General features: G+C 31.7%; 2 protein-coding genes across 5 annotated transcripts; one reads left to right on the forward strand and one right to left on the reverse strand.

Annotated features, from left to right (window-relative positions):
- Positions 1–12,034: 12,034 nt before the first annotated feature.
- LOC137827595 (acylamino-acid-releasing enzyme-like) lies at positions 12,035–19,800 on the reverse strand. 4 transcript variants are annotated; one of them, XM_068633794.1, is made up of 18 exons: positions 19,718–19,800; positions 19,295–19,399; positions 18,663–18,978; positions 17,309–17,533; positions 17,001–17,225; positions 16,812–16,880; positions 16,020–16,158; positions 15,505–15,656; positions 15,335–15,417; positions 15,124–15,245; positions 14,951–15,029; positions 14,089–14,266; positions 13,460–13,520; positions 13,193–13,315; positions 12,886–13,083; positions 12,597–12,665; positions 12,424–12,500; positions 12,035–12,353 (listed from the first exon to the last, which is right to left on the reverse strand). In XM_068633794.1, the coding sequence occupies exons 2-18, from the start codon at positions 19,389–19,391 to the stop codon at positions 12,257–12,259; spliced, it is 2,310 nt and encodes a 769-aa protein (XP_068489895.1). In that variant the 5' UTR covers positions 19,392–19,399; positions 19,718–19,800; the 3' UTR covers positions 12,035–12,256. The 4 variants fall into 4 exon arrangements, with proteins under 4 accessions (XP_068489895.1, XP_068489897.1, XP_068489898.1 ...); XM_068633796.1 differs by having other exon boundaries at positions 19,478–19,721; XM_068633797.1 differs by lacking the exon at positions 19,718–19,800 and adding an exon at positions 19,543–19,707.
- A 519-nt stretch (positions 19,801–20,319) lies between these two features.
- On the forward strand, positions 20,320–21,765 carry LOC137827597 (photosynthetic NDH subunit of subcomplex B 5, chloroplastic-like). Its single transcript, XM_068633800.1, has 5 exons — positions 20,320–20,590; positions 20,683–20,746; positions 21,135–21,197; positions 21,273–21,331; positions 21,473–21,765. The coding sequence occupies exons 1-5, from the start codon at positions 20,378–20,380 to the stop codon at positions 21,701–21,703; spliced, it is 630 nt and encodes a 209-aa protein (XP_068489901.1). The 5' UTR covers positions 20,320–20,377; the 3' UTR covers positions 21,704–21,765.
- The last annotated feature ends 1,118 nt before the right edge of the window (positions 21,766–22,883 follow it).

Here is a 22,883-nt window from a genome sequence, read left to right on the forward strand (position 1 = left end):
CTACCGTTTTAAGAGAACTTCTAAGTAGCTAGAATGGGAGTAAGTAAAGTTTTATGTTTAGGAAAAAATCAATTCCTTTATCACTTATGGATATCTGTGTGGGATTAGGATTGCGTGTTTGGGGGAAGTTGTAAATTTAAAGGATGATACAAAAGGGTTGGTAAATGAGTTGTTTGACAGAGAGGAGATTAATATACGTAGTATTATGAAGAAAATGACTGATGAATAACTTAGGCTAAGAGAAAATGTTAATGATTTTTTTAGGTTATACATTTGCTTTCATTTGTTGTTTTCTATTTTCCTAAAGAGTTATAAGAATTTTTGTATGCTTTCCTTTTAGACTTTTAGACAATTTAGATGCACTCCACATGCACTATTGGAGGTGCAGTTCATCAGTTGTTTCCAGTATAACTCGAACTTCCAAAATATATTACCAACAAAGGAATTTGTATGAGTTATACTTAGTTGGTTGTGTTGCTGTATTGCAGGTATGTTCAAAATTCACGACAATGGACGATATAATGTAATATTCATAGTCATAAAACGAAGGTTTTTATTCACTAATGTTTTTGTGCAACAACTGTGGACAATTGAACATGTTGGACTTGGCAAAACGGAAAATAATTCTCATTTTTCACGATTTTTGCAATGGTCGTGCGTAAACCTTCGGTCAAGAAAAAGATACATACATGATATTTTATTTTAGTTGAAGTAGATTATATTGTTAACTTTGTGATTGATAGTTTTGCTTTATTTTGTTTATCATAATAAATAATTTTGTATTTCAAATTTTGTGGGAATAGCCCTTACTGAAGAAGAACGAAGGTCGAACATTGTTATTAAAGCCGTACATGTTTGTTCACATGAAAAACATGGATGTACTGACCCTTCTTTCTTTCAGTGAATGAGAAACAATTCTTCAACAACATGAAGTTTGTCAAAAGCAAAATATAGCCACTTACAAGAGGCTATGTGATCTGCAGAAGGAAATTAGAATTCTGCAAGAACAAGTGCACAAAGTAAATCATTGGTTAGTAGTACTTCCTCCCACTAAAGACCAACCGAGTCCTCGTGTTGAAGACAAAGTCAGTGCTGCTGAAGACTTTAGTTTCCTAGTACCTCAAGCCCTGGTAGGGTTTATGGTTAAGTGTTTAGGGTTTTACGATTTAGGGGTCTTTATGATTTTAAAGGTTTTAAGAGTTTAAGGTATATTGTTTTTAGGGTTTATGATTTTTAGGGATCTAAAGATTTAGGATTTTAAAACTGAAGTTGAGTTTATAAAGCAGAACGAATAGTTAAAGCAAATTAGATATGAAAGTGATCGTCTATTGGGGCAAGTACATGGATTAACTGAAAAAGTAGTATTGCACAAATAATATTGAGAGAAAATATTTTCACAATTGAATAAGTTGGCGATTAAAACAAAAGCTCTTGAGGTTTGTTGTTTTTTTTTTTATATTTTTGTTCTTTTATTTCATTAATAGTGCACTTCTGTGCCAAGTGAATTTATGTTATTGTGGGTTTTCTTTATCTGTCAAACGATCTTGTAGTCCTTATATAATTCTCTTATGCTCTTCATACATTTTTTTTTTATATGTTAGAAGAAGAAGTTGATAGATCAACATTCTAACAGATCAAGAACAGTGTATGAAGAGCAGAAGAGAATTATACAAGGGTTACATGATCGTTTGGCAGATAAAGAAACTTCACAGTAACATAAATTTACTTAACACAAGAGTACACTGTTAATGAAATAAAAAAACAAAAATATAAAAAAGTCAACAAAACAACAAACCTCAAGAGTTTTTACTTTAATCACCAACTTACCCAATGGTGGACATATTTTCTCCAAATATTCTCTGTACAAAACAAAAGCTCTTAAGGTTTGTTGTTTTGTTTTGTTCATTTTTTTATATTTTTGTTCTTTTATTTCATTAATAGTGCACCTCTGGGCCAAGTGAATTTATGTTATTGTGAGTTTTTTTTATCTGTCAAACGATGTTGTAGCCTTGTATAATTCTCTTATGCTCTTCCTACATTGTTTTTTATCTGTTGGAAGAAGAAGTTGATAGATCAACATTCTAACAGATCAAGAACAGTGTATGAAGAGCAGAGAATTATAAAAGGGCTACATGATCGTTTGGCAGATAAAGAAACTCCACAATAACATAAATTCACTTGACACAAGAATACACTTAATAAAATAAAATAAAAACAAAAATATAAAAAAGTCAACAAACCTCAAGAGTTTTTACTTTAATCGCCAACTGGACATATTTTCTCCCAATATTCTCTGTACAAAACAAAAGCGCTTGAGGTTTGTTGTTTTGTTTTGTTAATTTTTTTATATTTTTGTTCTTTTATTTCATTAATAGTGAATTTATGTTATTGAGTTTTTTTATCTGCCAAACAATCTTGTAGCTCTTGTATAATTCTCTTATGCTTTTCATACATTCTTTTTATCTGTTGGAAGAAGAAGTTGATAGATCAACATTCTAACCGATCAAGAACAGTGTAGGAAGAACAGAAGAAAATTATAAAAGGGCTACATGATCTTTTGGCAGATAAAGAAATTCCACAATAACATAAATTCACTTGACACAAGTTGACACAAGAATACACTGTTAATAAAATAAATAAAAAACAAAAATATAAAAAAGTCAACAAACCTCAAGAGTTTTTACTTTAATCGCCAACTTACCCAATTGCGGACATATTTTCTCCCAATATTATCTGTACAATGCTACTTTTTTTCTGTTAATTCATGTATTTGTCTCAATAGACAGTCACGTTCATCTCCTAATTTGTTTTAACTCTTCGATCTGTTTTATAAGCACAACAACTTCAGTTCTAAAACCCTAAAACCCTTAAAAACTCTAAATCTTAAACCCTAAATCCATAACCCTTGAACCCTAAAATCCCTAAAAAACCCTAAACCAAAATCCCTTAAAACCTTAAACCCTAAAAATCCCTAAACCCTAAAAACAATATACCATAAAACCCCTAAAACTTAAACCACATGAGTTTGATGTGTTGAACCTCGTACGCCATGTATGATGGCATAGCCTTTTAAACCCTTAAACCAATGTATCCTAAAAACCCTAAAACCTAAACCATATGAGTTTGATGTGTTTAATGAGTTTGATGTGTTGAAACTCGTACGCCATGAATGATGGCATAGCCTTTTCCCACTTTATGCATTTCCCTTGTCATAATATTATGACTCATGCACTATGATACCGATTCCACAATTTAAAATGAGTTATAACAACTCACAAGTTTGTATGAACACAGTACAAATATTAACCTAATGAAAACTTAAACTATCAAAAACACCTTACTAACAAAGTTTTAACTTATTAATAGATTATCATAGATAATGTCCTTAGTGTATACAAAAGTACGAGAACATCTTGTTATATATCCGTTTTTGTTGAATAAGATAGTTAATAGTTTTAAACTATAACCATATGCAATATATGTACATGTTCTTTCAATATATCTGAATTAAGAGAGGCATCTTCGTTCTCAACAAAAGCATAATAGGTGGAGTCGAGAGTTTGTCCTTGAGGTCATATCTTCTTGTAGTGTCTAGTATTCCAACAATATATATCAATTTTCTTGTACTCAACTTGTGTCAACTTTTAATCCACAACGTTTACAGCTTGGATATTAGTAAAAAAAATCAGCTTTAGACAAATCTTCATTAGATAGACTCTGAGAATTGTGATAAACAACCTCTAGATGGATCATTTGGTGGAGAAATTAACATTTCATATCCTTAAGTTCCATTTACACTTAGTTTACCGTCGTAGAAATACAAAAATAATAACAATGTATATAAAGACATACCCAAAATATGGTTTCCATCCGCCTAGGAGAGAGAAAAAAAAAAGTAAAGAGAGGCCCAAGATGTTGTTCTTAAGTGGTATACTAATTTAATTTTAAAGAAACAAGTTATAATATTATAATATCTATTAATAACAAAAAAAATATTATATATAATATATATTAATATTATAATATATCATATTCTTTTTTATAAATAATAAAAAAGAATATTATAACTTTTGTTTAAAGTTGAACTAGTATATCACATAAAAGCACACCTTCGGTCTCTTTTACTCTTTTATCTCTTCTAGGCCGATGGAAACAATGCTTCGAGTCTCCATATACACCGTCATCTTTGTATTTGAACGATGGGAATTGAAGTGTGAAATGAACGTAAGGATGTGAAATGTCAATCTCTCCTCCAAATGACTCATCCAAAAGTTGTTTATCACAATTCTCACAACCTCTATCGGAAGAAGATTTGTTTAAAGTTGTTTTTTTTTTACTAATATCTACCATATAAATGTTGAGGAACGAAGGTTGACACAAGTTGAGGAGAAAGATATTGATATGTATCATCGTGTGTATAGTTGGATATTAGACACTATGAGAAGATATTTATGAATGACTTACAAGCACGGCCTCAAGGACAAACTTTCGACACCGCCTATTATGACTTGATTGATTTTGTTGAAAACGGAGGTGTTCCTCTTAATTTAAATCGAACTTCATCTAAAACACATGTATTTATTAGTATCAGTGTCAGCAGTACTTGGAAACCAAAGTCTTTTGTCCCACTAGGCTCTTGATCAAATTTTTTTGTTATGAAATTTATTGTCTCAGTAGTATTATGGAAAAATACAGGGATCTGAATGATAATAATCTTCAATAGTTGAATTCACCATAACATCACTGGGACAATAAATTTTAAAACAGAAAAAATTAAATCTAAGAGCTACTGGCGGAAGGCTTTGGTTAAATCTTAATTTTTGAACTCTTAATTTGAATAATTAGGGTTTTATTAGTTAAAAGTTGGAATGGACCAAAGGCCTAAACTTAATTTAAGTAGATTTTGAACTCTTAATTAGGTTTAATAGATGATGCGCACATTCAAATTTTATTTGAATAATTAGGATTTTAGGATTTTATAAGTTAAAAGTTGGAATCGGCCAAAAACCCACACTTACTTTAAGTAGGTTTTGAACTCTTAATTAGGTTTAATAGTTGATGCAGCCGCAGCTCATTCAAATTTCATATGAATAATTAGGATTTTATGGTTTTATTAGTTAAAAGTTGGAATGGGCCAAAGGTCCAAACTTATTAGGGCTTTTTCAAAATTAGGTTTAGGGTGTTTTATCCTCTCCAAGCACCGTCGATCCCTTCTTCATTTTCCGCAGCCACGGTTACAGCGTTCGTTGTTCGTTGTTGCTGTTACCGTCATTTTCTACGCCTTTAATGATATTTCCAATTTCCATTAACAATCCGAGATGCCAAAAGCAGCCACCATGGGAAAACCGTGTCACCACCACCTTCCGCCATAACAGAAAAGTGATAACATTGCAATGAGCTCAATTCAAAAAGCTCGGTAGGCATCGCTTAATTCAATGCTTGATTATCTCTGCATCAATTTTATATGAGGCTAAGTATACTATTTCAATCAAGCTTAATATGGTCAACTTGATTGATATATATAATATTTTTTAATTTTTAACTTATAATAACTACAAAATTGTAATAATAATTAAATTTATACAAATGTTTCCAATATATGATCTAGTAAAATAAATAAAAGCAAGTGCCCAAATGAAATTGCATGGTTGTATAAGAAATACAAGCTACCAGCACAGCTAAAAAATTGTGCAACTAGACAGGATTAGGTAGTGTTGATACAAACCATTTGGGCTTTGCTATCTTATAACTTCTCCATGTTTGATTTTAATTGGTTGACAACACTTGTCTATAAAAACATGGAAACAAAAAATTGTAACTGCTTCATATCCTTACAAACAACTATCTTACCACCAAAGTAAACATGATGCACCAAGTTAAATTCAAAATAAGGTAAGTGATGCCAGCATAACAAAGATCAAAGTACTAAAATAATTAGTAAGAAACTAACCCGCTGACTAAATGAACTACACCAGCCTAATTAAGTTCCTTTATACACCCACCCACAATTGAAAACATTTACACTGTTACTGCAACCCACAATCACAGGCCAATATGTTCAGGTACGGTACAAGTAACCCAAAAGTCACTAACTTCAATAAAATCATAACAATGACTGCCTCCTATTACTGGGAACCTATTATTCTTCATATTAAATTATTAAAATTAAATAGCTCAATATGAAATATCATAATATGCTTAATGGAAAAACACCTTAAGTTCAGAACCACTGAAGCATGTTTTATTACTATAATAACTAATAGAGTTCTCAATTACCACTAGTATAGATTTTAAGAGAAAAATAGATAAGAAAGCAACGTATAAAAATTAAAAACAGTGGCAAAGTTGAATATTCCTCAAATTATATACTGCAATACATAGGCAAACATGTTGATTATAATTATCAGTTATGCTTTGTTTGTTTCCAGGTGATTACTATTCACAGGTGATTAATATTCACAGGATGGATTTACAGGGATCATTTCTGTTTGGATCTGGCAATATGCAAAGAATGCGAAGCGAGCAAAGGTGAAGAAATTGCAGAAAGGCTTCACTTATTGGCTAAGAATTGCGTAGAAACCCAACAGAAACTCAATTTCATATAAGCAACTTACGCAATTACCCTCTACTCTGTCAATGTAATTCAATAATTTTATTAAATAATAAAAAATTTATTTGAATTAAATATTTAATAATAGCATTAATAAAAATAATTAATAATAAAAAAAAAATATAATTGTTTACATAGAAAATAAATTTACATAATAATAATATTAATTATAAAAAAGATAGAAATAAATAAATTATTTTTTTTATTCGAATATTTTAAAAGATTGGGATAAATTTGTAAATTTATATTTTATATCTTTTAAAAAATTTAAAAAAATCACAACTATCACATAAGTCTAATAATACACCAACAAATTTGAGTAAATTTTTCTCATAAATTCACTCTAATATACTCAAATTCAAACATCACTTTCTTCACACTCTCCTTTCAAATCATTTCAAATTCACTATCTCAAATCCTCTCTTCAATTCAAACACACCATTAAAGTTGAATTTTCAGTAGCTAGTGGTTCTGGTAACCCTCATAGTAGTTAGAATCGCATAGCAAAGAAGAATGAAGAAGAGTGAGGAAGCGGATCGCAGCAGTTTGTTATAAAAACCATAGGCACAGCTTTTAAAAATCCCTCGCCTTCCTCCTAAAAATACCCTGGAATTTTTTGTAGTGATTTTAATAGGATATCCAATTTTATTTCTCAAGTTAGATTATATTTTTGTTTTTTAATAAATACAATTTAGGAAAACTCAAACTAATTGTTTAATTTTGATTTTATTTACATATTCCTCATATTCTAAATTAATTTGAGAAAATAATTTATCTATTATATAGTGTTGATTCACAAGCAAATATATTCAATCCATGTATTTTTTTGTTTTGTTCACTTCTATATATTTTTGTTTTTTTATGTTAGTGAGGACTTTCTTTATAAGGTTTTAATGGTTTTAAGGATTTAGAGCCTAAAGTTTGTAGGGTTTTACGATTTTAAGGGTTTAAAACTGAACCTAAGCTTATAAAGCATAACGAAGAGTTAAAACATATTAGAGATGAATGTGACCGTCTATTGAGAGAAGTACATGAATTAACTTAAAAAGTAGCATTGAACAGAGAATATCGGAAGAAAATATGTCCAGGATAAGTTAGCGATTAAAACAAAAACTCTTAAGGTTTATTGTTTTGTTTTGTTCACATTTTTGTTCTTTTATTTCATTAATAGTACACTTTTTGTGTGATGTTATTGTAGGGTTTCATTATAGAAGATTTGTCCAAGCAGTTATTTGATGAAAAAGATAAGTTAAAGGTAATGTCGTTGGTTTTTATTCTTGGCATGAAACAGTTACTTACCATATAATTTTCTTGTGGTATAATTTATTGTTCTTGACAACTAAATCTGAAACAATTTTATTTTGAGGTCTAATTGTAAAAACAATAAATTGCACAAGAAAATTATATGGTAAGCAGTTGTTGCATGCCAAGAATAAAAATCAATTACGTTACCTTTAACTTCTCTTTTTCAGCAAAGAACTCCTTCTGCAGTATATGTATTTGATCCTTTTGAGATGCACACGACTTCTATAAAGAAACTCCACAATAACATAAATCCACTTGGCACATAAATGCATTATTAATGAAATAAATAACAAAAATATATAGAACTGGCAATGTTTCTTTTTAAGTTAATTCATGTACACGCCCCAATAGACGGTCACATTCATCTCTAATTTGTTTTAACTATTTCTTCTGCTTTATAAGATCAGCTTCCGTTCTAAAACCCTAAAACCACTAAACTCTAAATCATAAAATCCTAATCCCTAAATCCTAAATCCTAAAATACTCAAAGACTTGTCAATTCCTTTCACGGCCTGTACCTCTCCACTGCAAAATAACTGTTATAGTTAGCATTTCCTATCTAAAAAGTTACATCACTCATTATCAATTTAACATAAAACCATATATTATACAAAACCTAGTGATGTGAGGCTGCCTCTTCCCTGCATGCGTCTCTCCCCACTCCTCCTCCCATTCCCCTTGAGCTTTCCAAGTACCACAGTCCTTGTCTGAAGAACCACCTTTCTGGTATCGAAATTTTGCATCGGATAATAAATCATTGAAGATCGCTAACCCTTGGCGACGAAGAAACGTAAAACGAAAAGAGAGTGAAACCTTGACGCCTTGGAGGAAGGCGCGGAGGCAGAGACAGAAGCAATGGAAGAAGAAGCAACGTCAGAGTCGAGAGTGATGAAGAGGAAGAGAGCGAGGGCGAAGAATTCGAGAACCATGACGAAGAGTAATGCGATGAACCAGTTCTGCTGCCAGATCGGGAAATCGAATTACGGGTAAAAACAATCCGGGTCGACCCGGAAGTTTGTTGCTGAGACGATGACGAAGAAAAAGCCTTTCTTCGAGAGAGGTTCTCCGACCCTAAGGAAGCCACGGTTCAACCCTATCAGAAGAGAGAGGAAAAGCGCATTCACGTCTCTGTTGCAATGTCCCAACACGCTTTCTGAATACTCTCTGTTGCAATGTTCCAACACGCTTTCTAAATGCTCTCTGCTGTAATTACTCTACACCCTCTCACCCAATCTAAATTCAACACGTGGCTCTTTGCGTGACGTTGATGCTTATTACTGATTCATATTCTCTCCGCGGATACACTCACGTAATGTTTGGGCCTTTTCACATTTGGCTTGCTTTTCGCACCACCTTTCTTTTGGGTGTTCACCCCTACAATTTTCTTTCTACATTCAACACGTGGCTCTTTGCATGACGTGGATGATTATTACTGATTCATATTCTCTCCGCGGATACACTCTGGTAATGTTTGGGCCTTTTAACATTTGGGTTGCTTTTCGCACCTCCTTTCTTTTGGGTGTTCACCCCTACAATTTTCTTTCTACATCTCTATATTCTTCAAAATATCCAAATTATCCTTAACAGTTTTGAGTTATTTAAAAATATGAATGTTTCTCCAAAAATTATAAAATGTGTTTCAAAGACATTCTAGAAAGAGTAATTTAGAAATTATTTTTAAAAGGGGTAAAATAGTATTTTCAGAAAACATGGGGTGGAGGAAGAAATTTGTGGGGGTGCTGTAAGAAACACCTTTTTTTTCTTATGCTACCTCTTTTGTGTCTCTTGATGCATTTTTAGTTGCTTTTATTATATGTTTTATTATCTATATGGTTTAATTTAGCTAAAAAAAAACATAAATTAGTTTTTAGAAAATGGTATAGGCCTCTATCTATATTTTGAAATTTTCGTTTTTTACACTTTTATACTTTATACATCTAAAAAAATGGAATGTAAAACATTTCAAACGTATTTTAGTTCTTCAATAATTACATTGTTGTCTAAATAATAATTTAAAATGAAATAAAATACGTACTCCATACTAAAGATTTATAATGGAAAAATAACATTAAATCATCTTAGGTGTGGCTAGCATGCATAAACAATAAGCAAACTTAAATTCAATATGTATAAAGCTATCATTGAACAAGACACATCATTAAATGGTAATTTATGATGATTTAAATAGTATAGTATAAGTCAATGTTTGTTTTTTTATTTAGTTTAAATTATTTTTTTATTAAAAAATATTCTGAGGCATTTGGCAGAGAATTCTACAGCCTTTTCAAAAATCTTCTGAGGCAGCTATTTTTTTAACAACAACCGTGCTCATGTAATATTTTGAACAATTAATTGGGTGTGATGTATAAGTGACAATGTAATTTTTTAAAATAATCAAAAGGTTCCTTATAGGATCCCTAAGGGTGGGGTATTGGGCAAAATTTAAGATAAAGACAACGAGACAAGTGAGAAGATAAAGGGTGGAAAGGAAGACTATGAAGGCACCGAAGAAGAAAGAAGAAAGAAGAAGAAGGTTGCAGAGAAACTTTTTCAAAAAGAAAAGTTAGAACCTAACTTATTATTTGTTTGAATTTTGTGTTATTACTTTTAATTTAAATTTAAATACAATTTATTATATAATTGTATAATATTCTGAATATTTTTATAAGTTAAATGTTATATTTTTATTTTACTTTATTTTTAAATTCAAACATAAAATTATTTTTTATAATTTAAATTAATTTTTAAATAGTAATATTTTATTAAAGATTAATATTTTGAAATAATTTTAAACTTTAACTTAAAAGAAATAAAATATTTAAAATCACAATATTTTATATTTAATTATAATATTTTAAATAATTTTAAATAAAATAACTAGTTATTAACTACTATTTATTGATAAATATTTATATAATAATATAAATGTAATTAAATAATTATTTTTATGACTTAAAGATAAATATTTTGATAATTATGATAAACATTTTTATGATTACGTAAATATAATTACTTAATGATAAGTATTTATGGTTATATAAATATAACCACCTAATGATAAATATTTATGGATATATAAATATAACCACTAGTCTATAAATACGATAATGTATGAGGACTTATGACTTAATACTCAATACATCTACTTATTAATCCTATATCTTACACTCTTACTCTTAAGCATTGGAGATTTGAACTTTCACTTGATTTTCATCGCTAAACCTCAACAATTCGTCAATCAAGACAAAGATTGATATAACCGATCACCTCGGATTCACCACCTAGACGACTCAACTTCTAACTCGATTAGAATATTTATTTAAAAAATATAATATATTATACTACAATTAATTTTTAATTTACTACATGTTTTGTTTTTTAATTCATAAATTAATTTTATTGGATGAATTTATTTGATTTTTATATTTAAGTAAACTTATTATATTTAATTTATTTTTGTTAGCAAATTAAGATGAATATACTTAATCAAGCTATCAAACAAAAAGATGAAACAAAACCTTTGTGGATATATGTTTCAAAAAGCAAGAAAAACAACTGGTAGTGGAAATAATATGATCTAATGTAGTTTGTGTAATTTTTTATTCAATAGATCTTAGACTCAAGCAAATTTTAAAAAATTATATATATTATGGATTACATAATCCGAAAGTTAATCTCATATTAAAAAATCCATAAGAAATTTTAAAAAATTATATATATTTTGTATTACATATTCCAAAAGTTAATATAAGATTCAAAAATAGCCTATAAATTATCTAATCCAGAATATAAATAGTATTTTGGATTTCAGATTACATAATCTGACTCTCAAATTAAGAAAAGACTTTTAAATTATATAATTTAAAAACTAATCCCACATCTAAAAAAAGCTTTCTAATTACATAAGCTAATCTCATATTAGAAAAAACTTTCAAATTATGTTATAAAAAAACTAATCATGCATATGAAAAAACTTTCAAGATTATATAATCCAAAAGCTAATTACGAATTTGAAAAAGACTTCCAGATTACGTAATCATATTTTTAGAATACAAAAATTTATAGAGGTACTTGATTGCACAAAGTGTATTATAAATTGAATTGGGCTAAAATGAGGGATGAACTTGATTATGAAGCAAGAAGTCACAATTTCTTTTTCTTAACCAAATATTAAGTTTTTTTTTCATTGCACAAAGTATGCTAGTGAAAAATAGGAAGGAAAACAAGCAAAATTAGTAAAAAAAAATGTTAAACACCACCATTTCCAACACGTTTCGAGTAGAAGGTAACAGATAGACTGGTCTTTCATTTTGACAATATAACAAATAGTTGGTGTCTCTTCTAATCCTTTGATTCTTGTGATTCACTTGCCCCGTATTTACAGTACTTGTTGAACCACACCCCAATGTTAAGGAAAGATTCAAAGTCAGATTGTGGCCTGCAAAATATAAAAATAAAATACGTTAAAATCAGAAGTGATTCTCTCATTTTATGTAGACTTTGTCTACCTTTTGAGTGCATGAACATCATTTTCAAACATAATGATTTTGACATCTACTCCTTTCTCCTTCAAGGCCCGACCATACTGCACATTTAAACATTGAAAGTTTTACTGTCAATACAGTACAAATCAAGATGGTAACTCCTCACTATGACTATCTAAAAGCTCCTAAGTTCTTACTTGCAACCCATCAAAATTTGGAACACGAACATCTTGGGCACCTAATAGGAACAATGTTGGTGCTTTTACCTGCCCATTTCATAAAAAATACAAACTATAATTCCAGAATTCAACTGTATCCAGGAGTTTTAAGGTGACAATCTCAGCATGTATCTTAAAGATTAAAAAAAAAACTCCCTTTAAGAGGTCCATCTGACCATACTCTTTTTTAAATATGGTTTTGTTCAGAGCTCTTGTAAATACCACATAAATTCAATCCACAAGTGTTTATATAGGTCAATGTACATACCTTAGAGACGTGTGAAATAGGAGACTTCCTATAAAAGAGAGTCAAATCTTCTGGGGAAGGTGGTTCAGTAAAGCAATTTCTGGCTTTGGTTCCACAAGCTTCTACATAGCACCAATCAGGGATATCTGTTGTTCCAATCATCAGTGCAAGGTTACAAACAGGATTGATTGCAGCAGCTGCTACAAACTTGTCTGGTGCCTGCACCAAATGCAGAGTTCATATGTTACAGCAAATTGATATTGCAAGATGTGAGACAAAAACATGTATAGATATATTTGTATAGGACTATTAAGTGGACTTATTGCACCTGGCCAATCAAATGGGTTGTCAGAAAACCACCATGTGAAATGCCCATTACTGTAATCTTAGATGGACTAGCAAGACCCAAGTTGATGACATGATCTATGGCAGAGAGAACATCATTGACATCCTATATATGAAAAACTAAAATTAAGGTCCGACCCAGAAAGTATAGTGTATCTATACAGCAAAACTAGCTTATAAATTAAAGCTTTGCTTCGATACCTTAACCTAATCAAAGTATTTAGAATTAGAAGTAGAAAATAATGAATACCTGAGACCCAACATTCTCTGGAAGAGATTGCAATGCTTCCTCACCAAATCCTAATGAACCTCTGAGAAATAATAACATATATGAAACCTCAAAATGGACAATTAAAAACATTTCTTTATCCATGTTTTGACATCGAAAGGTTCTTTAAGCTATAAGCGATCATAATGGGTTTCCTTACGGGTGTTGACAATGACATTTATTCCTCAAAGAAAAGTAGTGCAAACTTTAAAACAATATAATTGGGATGCAGATGGAGCATGAAAGACTTCTGTCCAGGAAATTCAATCTAAGTATATTTTTTCAGAGTCCTTATAGCATAACAAAAAATCTAAATATTTCAGGAATCAATTGAAGGAGTCAACATAGTAGTAGGGATTAAATACAAAGAAGTATTTTTTTTCAGGGACTTAAACCAAAATTTTCTAATTTACTAGGTATCCTGAAAAAACTTATAGGGTACTCAAAACAAAGATCGGTCACATATTGGGTACCTAAAACCTTTTTCAGCCCTAGCTAAATGAATAACTCACAAAGACCAGTAACTGTTTGAGGGCAGGCCATCAATCTCTCTTGGCATAACAATACTGAACCAAAACTAATGGTTGGAAGTTCAAGAATATGTTGGCTACCTGTAATTTACAATCAGCAAGCTGTATCCAACTGAAGATAGAAAAGCATAATACTTAGAAAAGTATGACAAAGAGACGTCTTGGGGCCCTCCATGAAGGATCACAATTAATGGATCAAATTCAATCTTGCTATTGGTTTTAGAAGACACAAATATAGCTTCAAAAGGTTTTGTAGCACCTGAAATTAAAATAAAGTCAATTGACTAGTCAATAAATTTGAGTAAGATTTATTGAATAGGGCGTAATTAATAAGTGTTAGATTTGTTCCTGAAGTACTATATCACCAAATAAGTGGTTGCATTGTATAAGAAGACAATCTTGATCAACTTATCAAGTCAAATATTTTCAATAGTCACATAAGAAATGATCCACAAAGTTCTTTTATGATTTCTGTTAAATGGTTATACATAGCCCCCTTATAGTGAACATTTAAAACTAAAAAGCTTCAGTTCTCTGATTTCTTGTTTCTTCTCGTTTCTTTATCAAATTATAAAATCAAGATTTTATGCAAGATAAAATACATAGTATTATTATCTTCATGCACCAATCAAAATTTAGCTTTTGTTCATTTTCCTTTTTTGGGAGAGGAGTGGGGACAGTGCATGCTGGGGAGAGTGGAGGGAAGAATCAGTATGATTTCCAATAAATTTAGTTCTGTATGTATAAATTTTCATCACATGAATCAGGTTAATTCACCTCATTATCGAGGAGCATTATATGGATTGAATTTCATAAGATTTAATAGGATACCTTATCAATTGGATTCCGAGAATATACAAATTAAAGCCTATCTGAAATTTCATTAAGTCATTCAACTTAACACTGAATATCCATGAGTAAGAATCCAGAATAACTTGAAAACCTTTTGTTTGACCATCATGAGCATCCTTGACGGAGATCCTCAGTATACTACACTGGAGACAGGACAGCAAAGATCTAACCTGCAGCCAAAATCCAATCATTCACTTCTAAATAGAATGCCTTATTTTTGCAACAATGATTTCTGATAATATCTGACAAGAAAATAGAACAAACCTTGTCAGAGGATCTGAATATGGGACTGGATATATTTGACCAACTCCATGTAGTAGTGTTTGTCTCCTTCTCAATGGCCATTCCATACTTTATTTGAGCAACATCAACCGGACTGCTGGAAACTGCAAAAGGATTGACAGAGAAAAAGGATAAAACATATTCCTCTACTTCATAAGTCCCAGGTATTGACAAATTAAGCAGTTGTTTTTACTGGCAACAATATTGTTCCCATCCATTGTAAGAAGATTCCATGAGAAGTTTGAATCTGCTGGGCTGATGTGTAATATTTCCCCACTATAACGCGATGAAGAAAGTGAGTTGATAATAAAGAATACACAACCTTTGATAAATGAAAAAGCATTCCTATTGTTATTTACTTACCTCAACACATTCACAGAGATCAGAACTTCACTGCTGTGCCAGATCGATGATATAATCATTGTGCAGTTGTCAGATAACCAAGGATTACTATGAATAGTGGTACAATAAAGCCCAGGGAAGCAACCATCTTCAGCACACGTCACAACAGGAATCTCCAAAATTGATTGAAAAGACCAGAGTTATTAACTGAAAACAATATGCACTAATTGACATATGTTTAGATTTCACTAAGAAGAGGAGGGGTAGTATGAAGAAGAAAAGAAAATAATCTTATTTATAAAACCAAGTAGCGTATCATGTTTTGTTTTGTAAAATAGCAAGGATCCTCAATGCTAGCATAAACAACACAAATGAAAAACTACAAGGCCTGTGTATCCAACAACTTGGACTTGAATCCAGTGTATTTAATAAATGAAGTAGATGAAAAGGCAAAAAAGAGCTTCACTCTAAGTTACTAAAGAATGCAGTTAAACCAAATACATTAAAACTAAACTAGCCATATAGGAAGAGCTTACAATGTCGTAAATTTTGGAAGATTGGAACGGTTTTCCATCAGTTGGCCAATCAATTCTGTGAAGTGAATTTGTAGCATTGTGCACTCCAGAGTCCACAGCACTTCTTGCAGATAAAAACACAAGAAATTTTCCATCTGGGCTGGTGGAAAACTCATAAAATAACAGTCAGAATTTTAAGGATACAACTCATGTACCAATATTTCAAAACAACTAATATAGTTTCATGAGCCAATATTTGATTAAATTGTTTTACTGACTTAGATAAAACAAATAAGAATAAAAGGTTTTCTGCAGAAGAACCTTTTTACATCCCTTGCTGACTAAACAGTAATACCCTTTGTTTCAACCATAAAGACAAGTAACTTTCAAATAACCTTTTTCATATCTTCCAATGCTCTGAAAAATACGCCATGACATCTCAAAAACTTAAAAATTAAAAACACAAAATAAAACATCAGGAAAATAAAAGAAACTTTGAAAGAAACCTATCCTTTTGCTACAACCACCATCCACCAGATCCAAGAATTTCAAGCCTTACTGACACGATTTATTGACTTGACATGATTCAATATACTAATAACCTTAATCCTTCCGCTAGTCATCTTCATCTTTCGAAATGTTTCCATTTTCTTGTCAACAAAATCACAGGTAAGCACACCAAAAACTTAATGGAAAAACGTTTGCCACCCTTGAAACAAATGGAGATCAATCAATACGTGCACAACCAAAACCTAATAACTATTGGACAAAAAGTCTTCAAACATGTATCCGATTCCACCAGTACCAGCCTACCTGAACCGTGGAAAGAATGCACTGCTTATAGTTTGAGTAAGGTTCAGCGCATGAAATTCTTCAGTTGACCTACATGTAAAACATTGCTTTCATAATTCAGTTCAGAAATAACCAACGTCGCAATAAGTAAATACATTCAAATAGGGTCAAAACAATAAGAGTTGATAAGATCTAACTAATGTGACTTACTGGAGTACTGGTTCATTAGATTTTGACTCATGATGCAGTGCTCTTACTCTAACAGCATATAATGCGCAAGGTCTGTTAGAGCAGTACTTAATGCCAAGCTTTCTTGGCTTGGATGACCACCCAACAAATACAAGGTATTGTTCTGAGCCTTCAGTAAATGGAGCCCACACAACTTGGCCAATACTCAAAGATTTGTCAATTCCTTTGACTTCTTGCACCTCTCCGCTGTAAAATCAAAACCAAAGCGAGAGTCGTATCTAAGAAACATATCAAAATATTATCCATCATTGAAATGAATGATGAGAAACCTGTTGATGTCGATGACAAATAGTGCAGGCTGTCTCTTTCCAACATATGTTTCTCCCCAGTCCTCCTCCCAGTCCCCTTGACATTTCCAATATCCTGAATCTTTATCTGCACAACCACCTATCTTGTAGCCCCCCAAACCATTAAATGTGGGCTTTGCAGGAGAGGGCTCTTCTGCTACATATGCTATACATAGTTCATTCATGTTCCACGAGACACCCTCAAACCTAAACCATATGAAATAGGAAAAATGAATGTCTACATTACTGCAGTAATAGTTCAGATGTAACTTGCCCTACTAAGTTAAAAATATGAGTACTTATGAAACTAAACAACTAATGAGCTAAAAATAGTAACAGTAAGTCACAACTAATAGATATGTTCGTCAGCAGAGATGGGTGCTCCTATGGCGCGAATCAAAAGTTTTCTTGATTCCAAGAAGACAGGTGCTCGAACATCGCCATTGTTCTTTGGATTCTCGAGTTGAACTTTGAGTTTCTTGATTTGAGCACCGGTATGAGATCCAATATAATTGTTGAGAGTGGTCCCTATTTTGGCAGAAGTGTTGAGACCAACCATTTTCATTAGGATAGTCACATTGAAGAAAGCATCCATGCAACTAGGAGATGATCTTGTTGAACATAAAACGTGTACTCTGGATTAACAACAGCAGCGGCAGAAGCATCGAAAGATGGTAGAAAGCGAGAAGGAACGTCCGTGCCTTGAAGAAAATGAAAGAAAGATAGCCCATGGATGAGTTTGAGAGTAATAGGGGTAGTAAAATGATGAAGAAGGAAAGAGGATTTGGACACGGTTGAAGTTGTATCAGTCATGGCTGACTGAGAAGAAATGAAAGGTAAACATGAAAAGAGAGAGTGCAGAAGAGAAGACTGAAAAAGAAAGAGATTATTCATTTCACTATATTCTCTTAGGAAGATACAACAATATATAGAGAGGCTAAGACACATGTTAGCCAAAGGAGGGAACACGTGATCTAGAAGCAATGAACTGTCAATTTCGAAAATGAAAAATATATTTATGTTATGTTTTCTGTTATAAGAGTATAACTGTCTCATAAAGACTAACTAGCAAGAACAACATAATGTCTCATAAAGACTAACTAACAAGAACAACATAATGTCTCATAAAGACTAACTAACAAGAACAACATAATGTCTTTTGCATAGTGAAGAAGCAGAGAATTGTAGAAATTTTCCTTATCTTGTTAGTTCTCTCATAGTTTATTCATTTCCCCGTTGTGTTCCCCTTCCTATCACTCAACCTAACAGATACATTACTAATTTTGAAGTAACCAAGTATCAAAGGAACAAAAGACATGAATAACACATCACTTACCATCCATCATTGTATACTGAGCCATGCAGTGATTGAGGAATAAGGAACTCTTTCTCCATTCGAGAAGAGCTCCAAATCTGAAAGCAACAAGGACCTTCATTCTCTGAATTTCGAACCACTAAGAGTTTTGAGCCAGACGGTGATGGAACAATCAAAGACACGCCAGACATCTCTATTGGAAACGGAGCCCACAGAAACTTCACAGAACTGTCCCTTTCTTTTAGAATGTTACAGGACATGATGGATGTCCTCCTCCTGTTTGTTAAAAGATCTGGTTGGGAAACAGCAAACATTCCTTGCAACTGCAAGCCTGGAGCTACAGAGAAAAAAGGTAAAATATCAATTTGGCTAGCAATGCAATGGAACTATCACAGATCAATGAAATAAATTAACTGTGTTTCGATGAACTTCTCAACAATACTTAATGGAGAAGAAAACAATAAGAATGTAAAATGAAATAAGTTATTCTCCTGAGGGCTAAAATTAGCTAATGCATGAAGTACTTCACAAAAAGCTCTCTGATTTAGTTTCTTCATCTAATTTTAACTTATGTAGGTTATTTCTAGTTTTCTCCTTTTAGTGCTAATTGAAAAGTTTATTGTTTTCCAAAGAGGGCAACAAAGGAGACTCACAACCAAAAAGCCATGCCTTGTCAATGTTGGGAATACTGGTGAACTCTTGAAGTAAGTTAGAAAGGTAAGCATAGTCATCCTCAGCTTCCTTATGCATTTCCAAGCCTGAAACAAAAGCACAAAAGATCATTGCAATTTTCTTTCTTTAATGACAAATTGTGAAATGTATGCAGATTAGCCTACAGGGTAATCAACAGCTTGGTACAAAAAAGATGAGAAATAATATAGTGAAGAAGGAGAATGAATACTGCAGTGGCATGAGTTAGTAAAGTATAAAAGGGTGGCAACAGGGGAGGGTAAAAGTTTGTTTCTTTATACAGAAAATGAAATAAAAATCAGATTTTGATGCTAAAAGGAAGTTGTAATGAATGCATCAGGATTCAGTATTGAATTGGGTAATGAGGAGAAAGTATGCAATGCTACCTTTGATTGACTCTGAATGAAGAGATGTTTTGGGTTGTATGAAGAAGTAAAATTAAGAATAGTGATAATATATTTATTTTTCTGAAGGTGGAGACTATTTTATTAAAAAAAAACACTTTTTTATTTGTAATCTACTAAATATTTCTTTCTTAGTACAGCCTTGTATTTGTCTTGTATGATACTTCTCTTAAAAGTGTTACTAAAAATCAGTGCTAAAGTTGATTTTAATAATTTATTTTTCTTTGGCTTTGCATGCAGGAATATTTTATTTAACAATTTCGCATCTCATCTCCCTACAATTATTTTGAAATATATTTATAAATTACTAAATTATAATAAACCCTATAATGAAATAAAATTAGTATTATTGATTAAATAAAATTATTTTTATTAATTTATAAGATTAGATTTTTTTTCTGATTAATAAGAAATAATTATTTTATATTAAATTTTATTTTATTATTTATAAAATAAACATTGATAATAAGGATTTGAAGTTATAGTTAATGATTATTTGTTTCTTGTTCCAAAACAATTCTAGTAATAGGAAGTTGATAAGATAATTGAATATAAAAAAATTGAAGTGTGTTGTTGTGTGGAGCATGTTATATATAGGATGAGATAGATAGATAGACAGACAGAGAAGCAAGAAAAGCACAGATGGCAGTGTGTTCCTCACTCTCACTTCTCCCTCCCATCCCTTCTCAACCCAAAACATTCTCAAGTTCTCAAACACCACTCACCAAGTGCCATGGCATCTTCACCAACACTAACACCCCACCAAGGTTCTTGTTGAAGGCTGGTTTCAATGAGATAGAGCCTGACCTCAATGAAGATTATAGAGAAGTATATGCCACCAATGGAATTGAAGCTGTATATACTCTCAACAATTCTTCTGCTTTCTTCTCTCTTTTTCTACCCATTTTCTTCCATCGTCACTTTCACTTCTTTCATGCCAATTTCAGGATGAGTTTGAGTATGGAATTTATGATGGCCACCACACTTTCAATGAAGGAGAACAACAGAAAGGTCTGTGTTTTTCACTCTTGCTCACTTTCTTGCTTGAACTTTCTTTTCACTTTTTTCATCACTGCTATTCTTTTTATCTAGCTGAATGGTGTCGTTTGTAGAGATTTGTAAGAGAATTATCTGGTTGATTCTTAGCCTTTTTCCTTCACATTAGAGCATCGTTATATATTCGATGAATCCATATAAAATACATAAAAGTTAAAAAATATGATACAGAACAAAAAACAGATAATAAAATTCACCGAATAAAAAGAGATAAGTGCCTAAATGTATAATCCAGCCATGATTTTAACATGTAGATTTGTACTTTATTATTTATTTACCTGTAAAGTTTGTCTAAGTGCTTCCTGTTTTTGTTGACAAAGTTGATGGTGAATATTCATTTCAGGAACATTTTGGGGTTCAATTATGGAAGAGATAGCAGCAGCAGAACCCCCCACAGGATTCCAGGGTGTGTTTTTCATCATCAGTCACAGCATTTTCATTATAATGGTATTTTTTCTTATTATCATTTATTTTTATGCAGGGCTTATGTCATGGCTCTTCCCACCAGCCATTGCTCTTGGGGTGTACTTCAATGTTCCGGTAACATAAATCTAATTGTTTATTGGCATTAGTGAAGAAAAGAAGGACTCAATCATCAAATTTCTGAATATAACAGTGCATTTGCACTGTTAGTTTGCTAACTTTGTATAAATTTCTGATTAACAAATTTCAATTTTTCAGGGGGAGTACTTATACATTGCAGCAGGCATATTTATCATCGTATTTTGCATTATTGAGATGGATAAACCTGATAAACCCCACCACTTTGAACCTCACATATACAATATGGAAAGAGGAGCTCGAGACAAGTTGATAAATGATTATAATACCATGAACATATGGGAATTCAATGAAAAATATGGTGACCTGTGGGATACTACTATCCAGAAGGATGACATAACCAAGAGATAATTGTATATATTTCATCACTTATAATCACAATTGATTCCAAATATAGTCATTTCAATTTGATATTTTGTTTTCATCTTTTACTTTTTCCCATTTTTCTGTTTTTGTTGGATCAAGAGGTGTATGTTCCTCTCCTTTTTTCTTTTTACCTTCTTATTATTCATTAAAATAAATAAAAACTTAAGTTCTATTTTACTCATACATTGACCATTAAATGCTCCAAGGAAAGGTAACAACACCCTAGTCAAAAGTTTTATGATGACTTCTAGTTTGCTATGATGTCATGGCATCTTCCAGTCATGGCTTGACCATTTTCATTGTTGAAGAAATCCAGAAATTTGCCTTCTCATCATCTTACACCGGAAAGTTTGATGAGTCAACATCATGCCATCACTATTGTTTACCAACAAAATCTAATAGTTATCGGTTAACTGTGTAATCTTTGAAGAAAATGGAAGCTTATCAGATATTTATGCTATAATCTAGAACATCTGTTACATTAAAGATGAAAAATCTCCAGTCAGAGAGCACAACCTTTTGCAGAGATTTAACTGAGCAAGGATTTTGAGACACTATAAATAGTGATTAACCTAGAGAATGAAAGTAAGTTGTAAAACCTTTGATGTGCTGTAGATGATGCAGTTCACATGGACTTAGACCTTCATTGATTCTTTGGCTAGATTTAATAATTCCAACAAATCCCATCAACACAAATATGATCTCAGTCACTACCCTCTCTCGGATCACAAACCAACAACATATAATCCATAAAGTTCAGTGGATAGTCATCCATAAAGTTTTGTAGAACATATTCTATTGCAAAGATTGTTCTACCGTTGAAGTATTGATTTTTCTAATCACCACTTTTATGCAGTATACTTTATACTGTTAAAATACAGTGTATTCCATTTCCAATCCCTGTCTCTTATTATCAACTTGTGAAGGTCGCTTTGGAATGTACATCAAACCAATATTGAATTTTCTGCCAAAAACTGTGGGAAAGTTGTGCTACAAATATGAACAATAGTTGCATTGGGATAAAGCTATGACCAAGTCAAGGCATTAGAATTCAAGGTGCCAATTCATCAATAATGGAATTCTAGATCTCTAACTTCAACTTCTAAGACTTTTGGGATCAAGATTATGTAAGAAATGATACCAAGTTTGACGTTATGTCAGATAG

This window comes from Phaseolus vulgaris, chromosome 7 (genome assembly GCF_000499845.2).
Source record: "Phaseolus vulgaris cultivar G19833 chromosome 7, P. vulgaris v2.0, whole genome shotgun sequence".
In the NCBI taxonomy this organism is placed as follows: domain Eukaryota; kingdom Viridiplantae; phylum Streptophyta; class Magnoliopsida; order Fabales; family Fabaceae; genus Phaseolus; species Phaseolus vulgaris.

Bases quoted from the DNA above. Each gene is read 5' to 3' on its own strand.
- LOC137827595 (XM_068633794.1), bottom strand. From the start codon at position 19,391: ATGCATAAGGAAGCTGAGGATGACTATGCTTACCTTTCTAACTTACTT. The intron at 17,226-17,308 runs GTTTCTCATCAT...TTGATTTTACAG, and splicing joins TTTGTCATCGACATCAACAG to CGGAGAGGTGCAAGAAGTCA. The intron at 13,084-13,192 runs GTGCAATAAGTC...CATTTGGTGCAG, and splicing joins CAACCCATTTGATTGGCCAG to GCACCAGACAAGTTTGTAGC.
- LOC137827597 (XM_068633800.1), top strand. From the start codon at position 20,378: ATGGCAGTGTGTTCCTCACTCTCACTTCTCCCTCCCATCCCTTCTCAA. The intron at 21,198-21,272 runs GTGTGTTTTTCA...ATTTTTATGCAG, and splicing joins ACCCCCCACAGGATTCCAGG to GGCTTATGTCATGGCTCTTC. The intron at 21,332-21,472 runs GTAACATAAATC...TCAATTTTTCAG, and splicing joins GGGTGTACTTCAATGTTCCG to GGGGAGTACTTATACATTGC.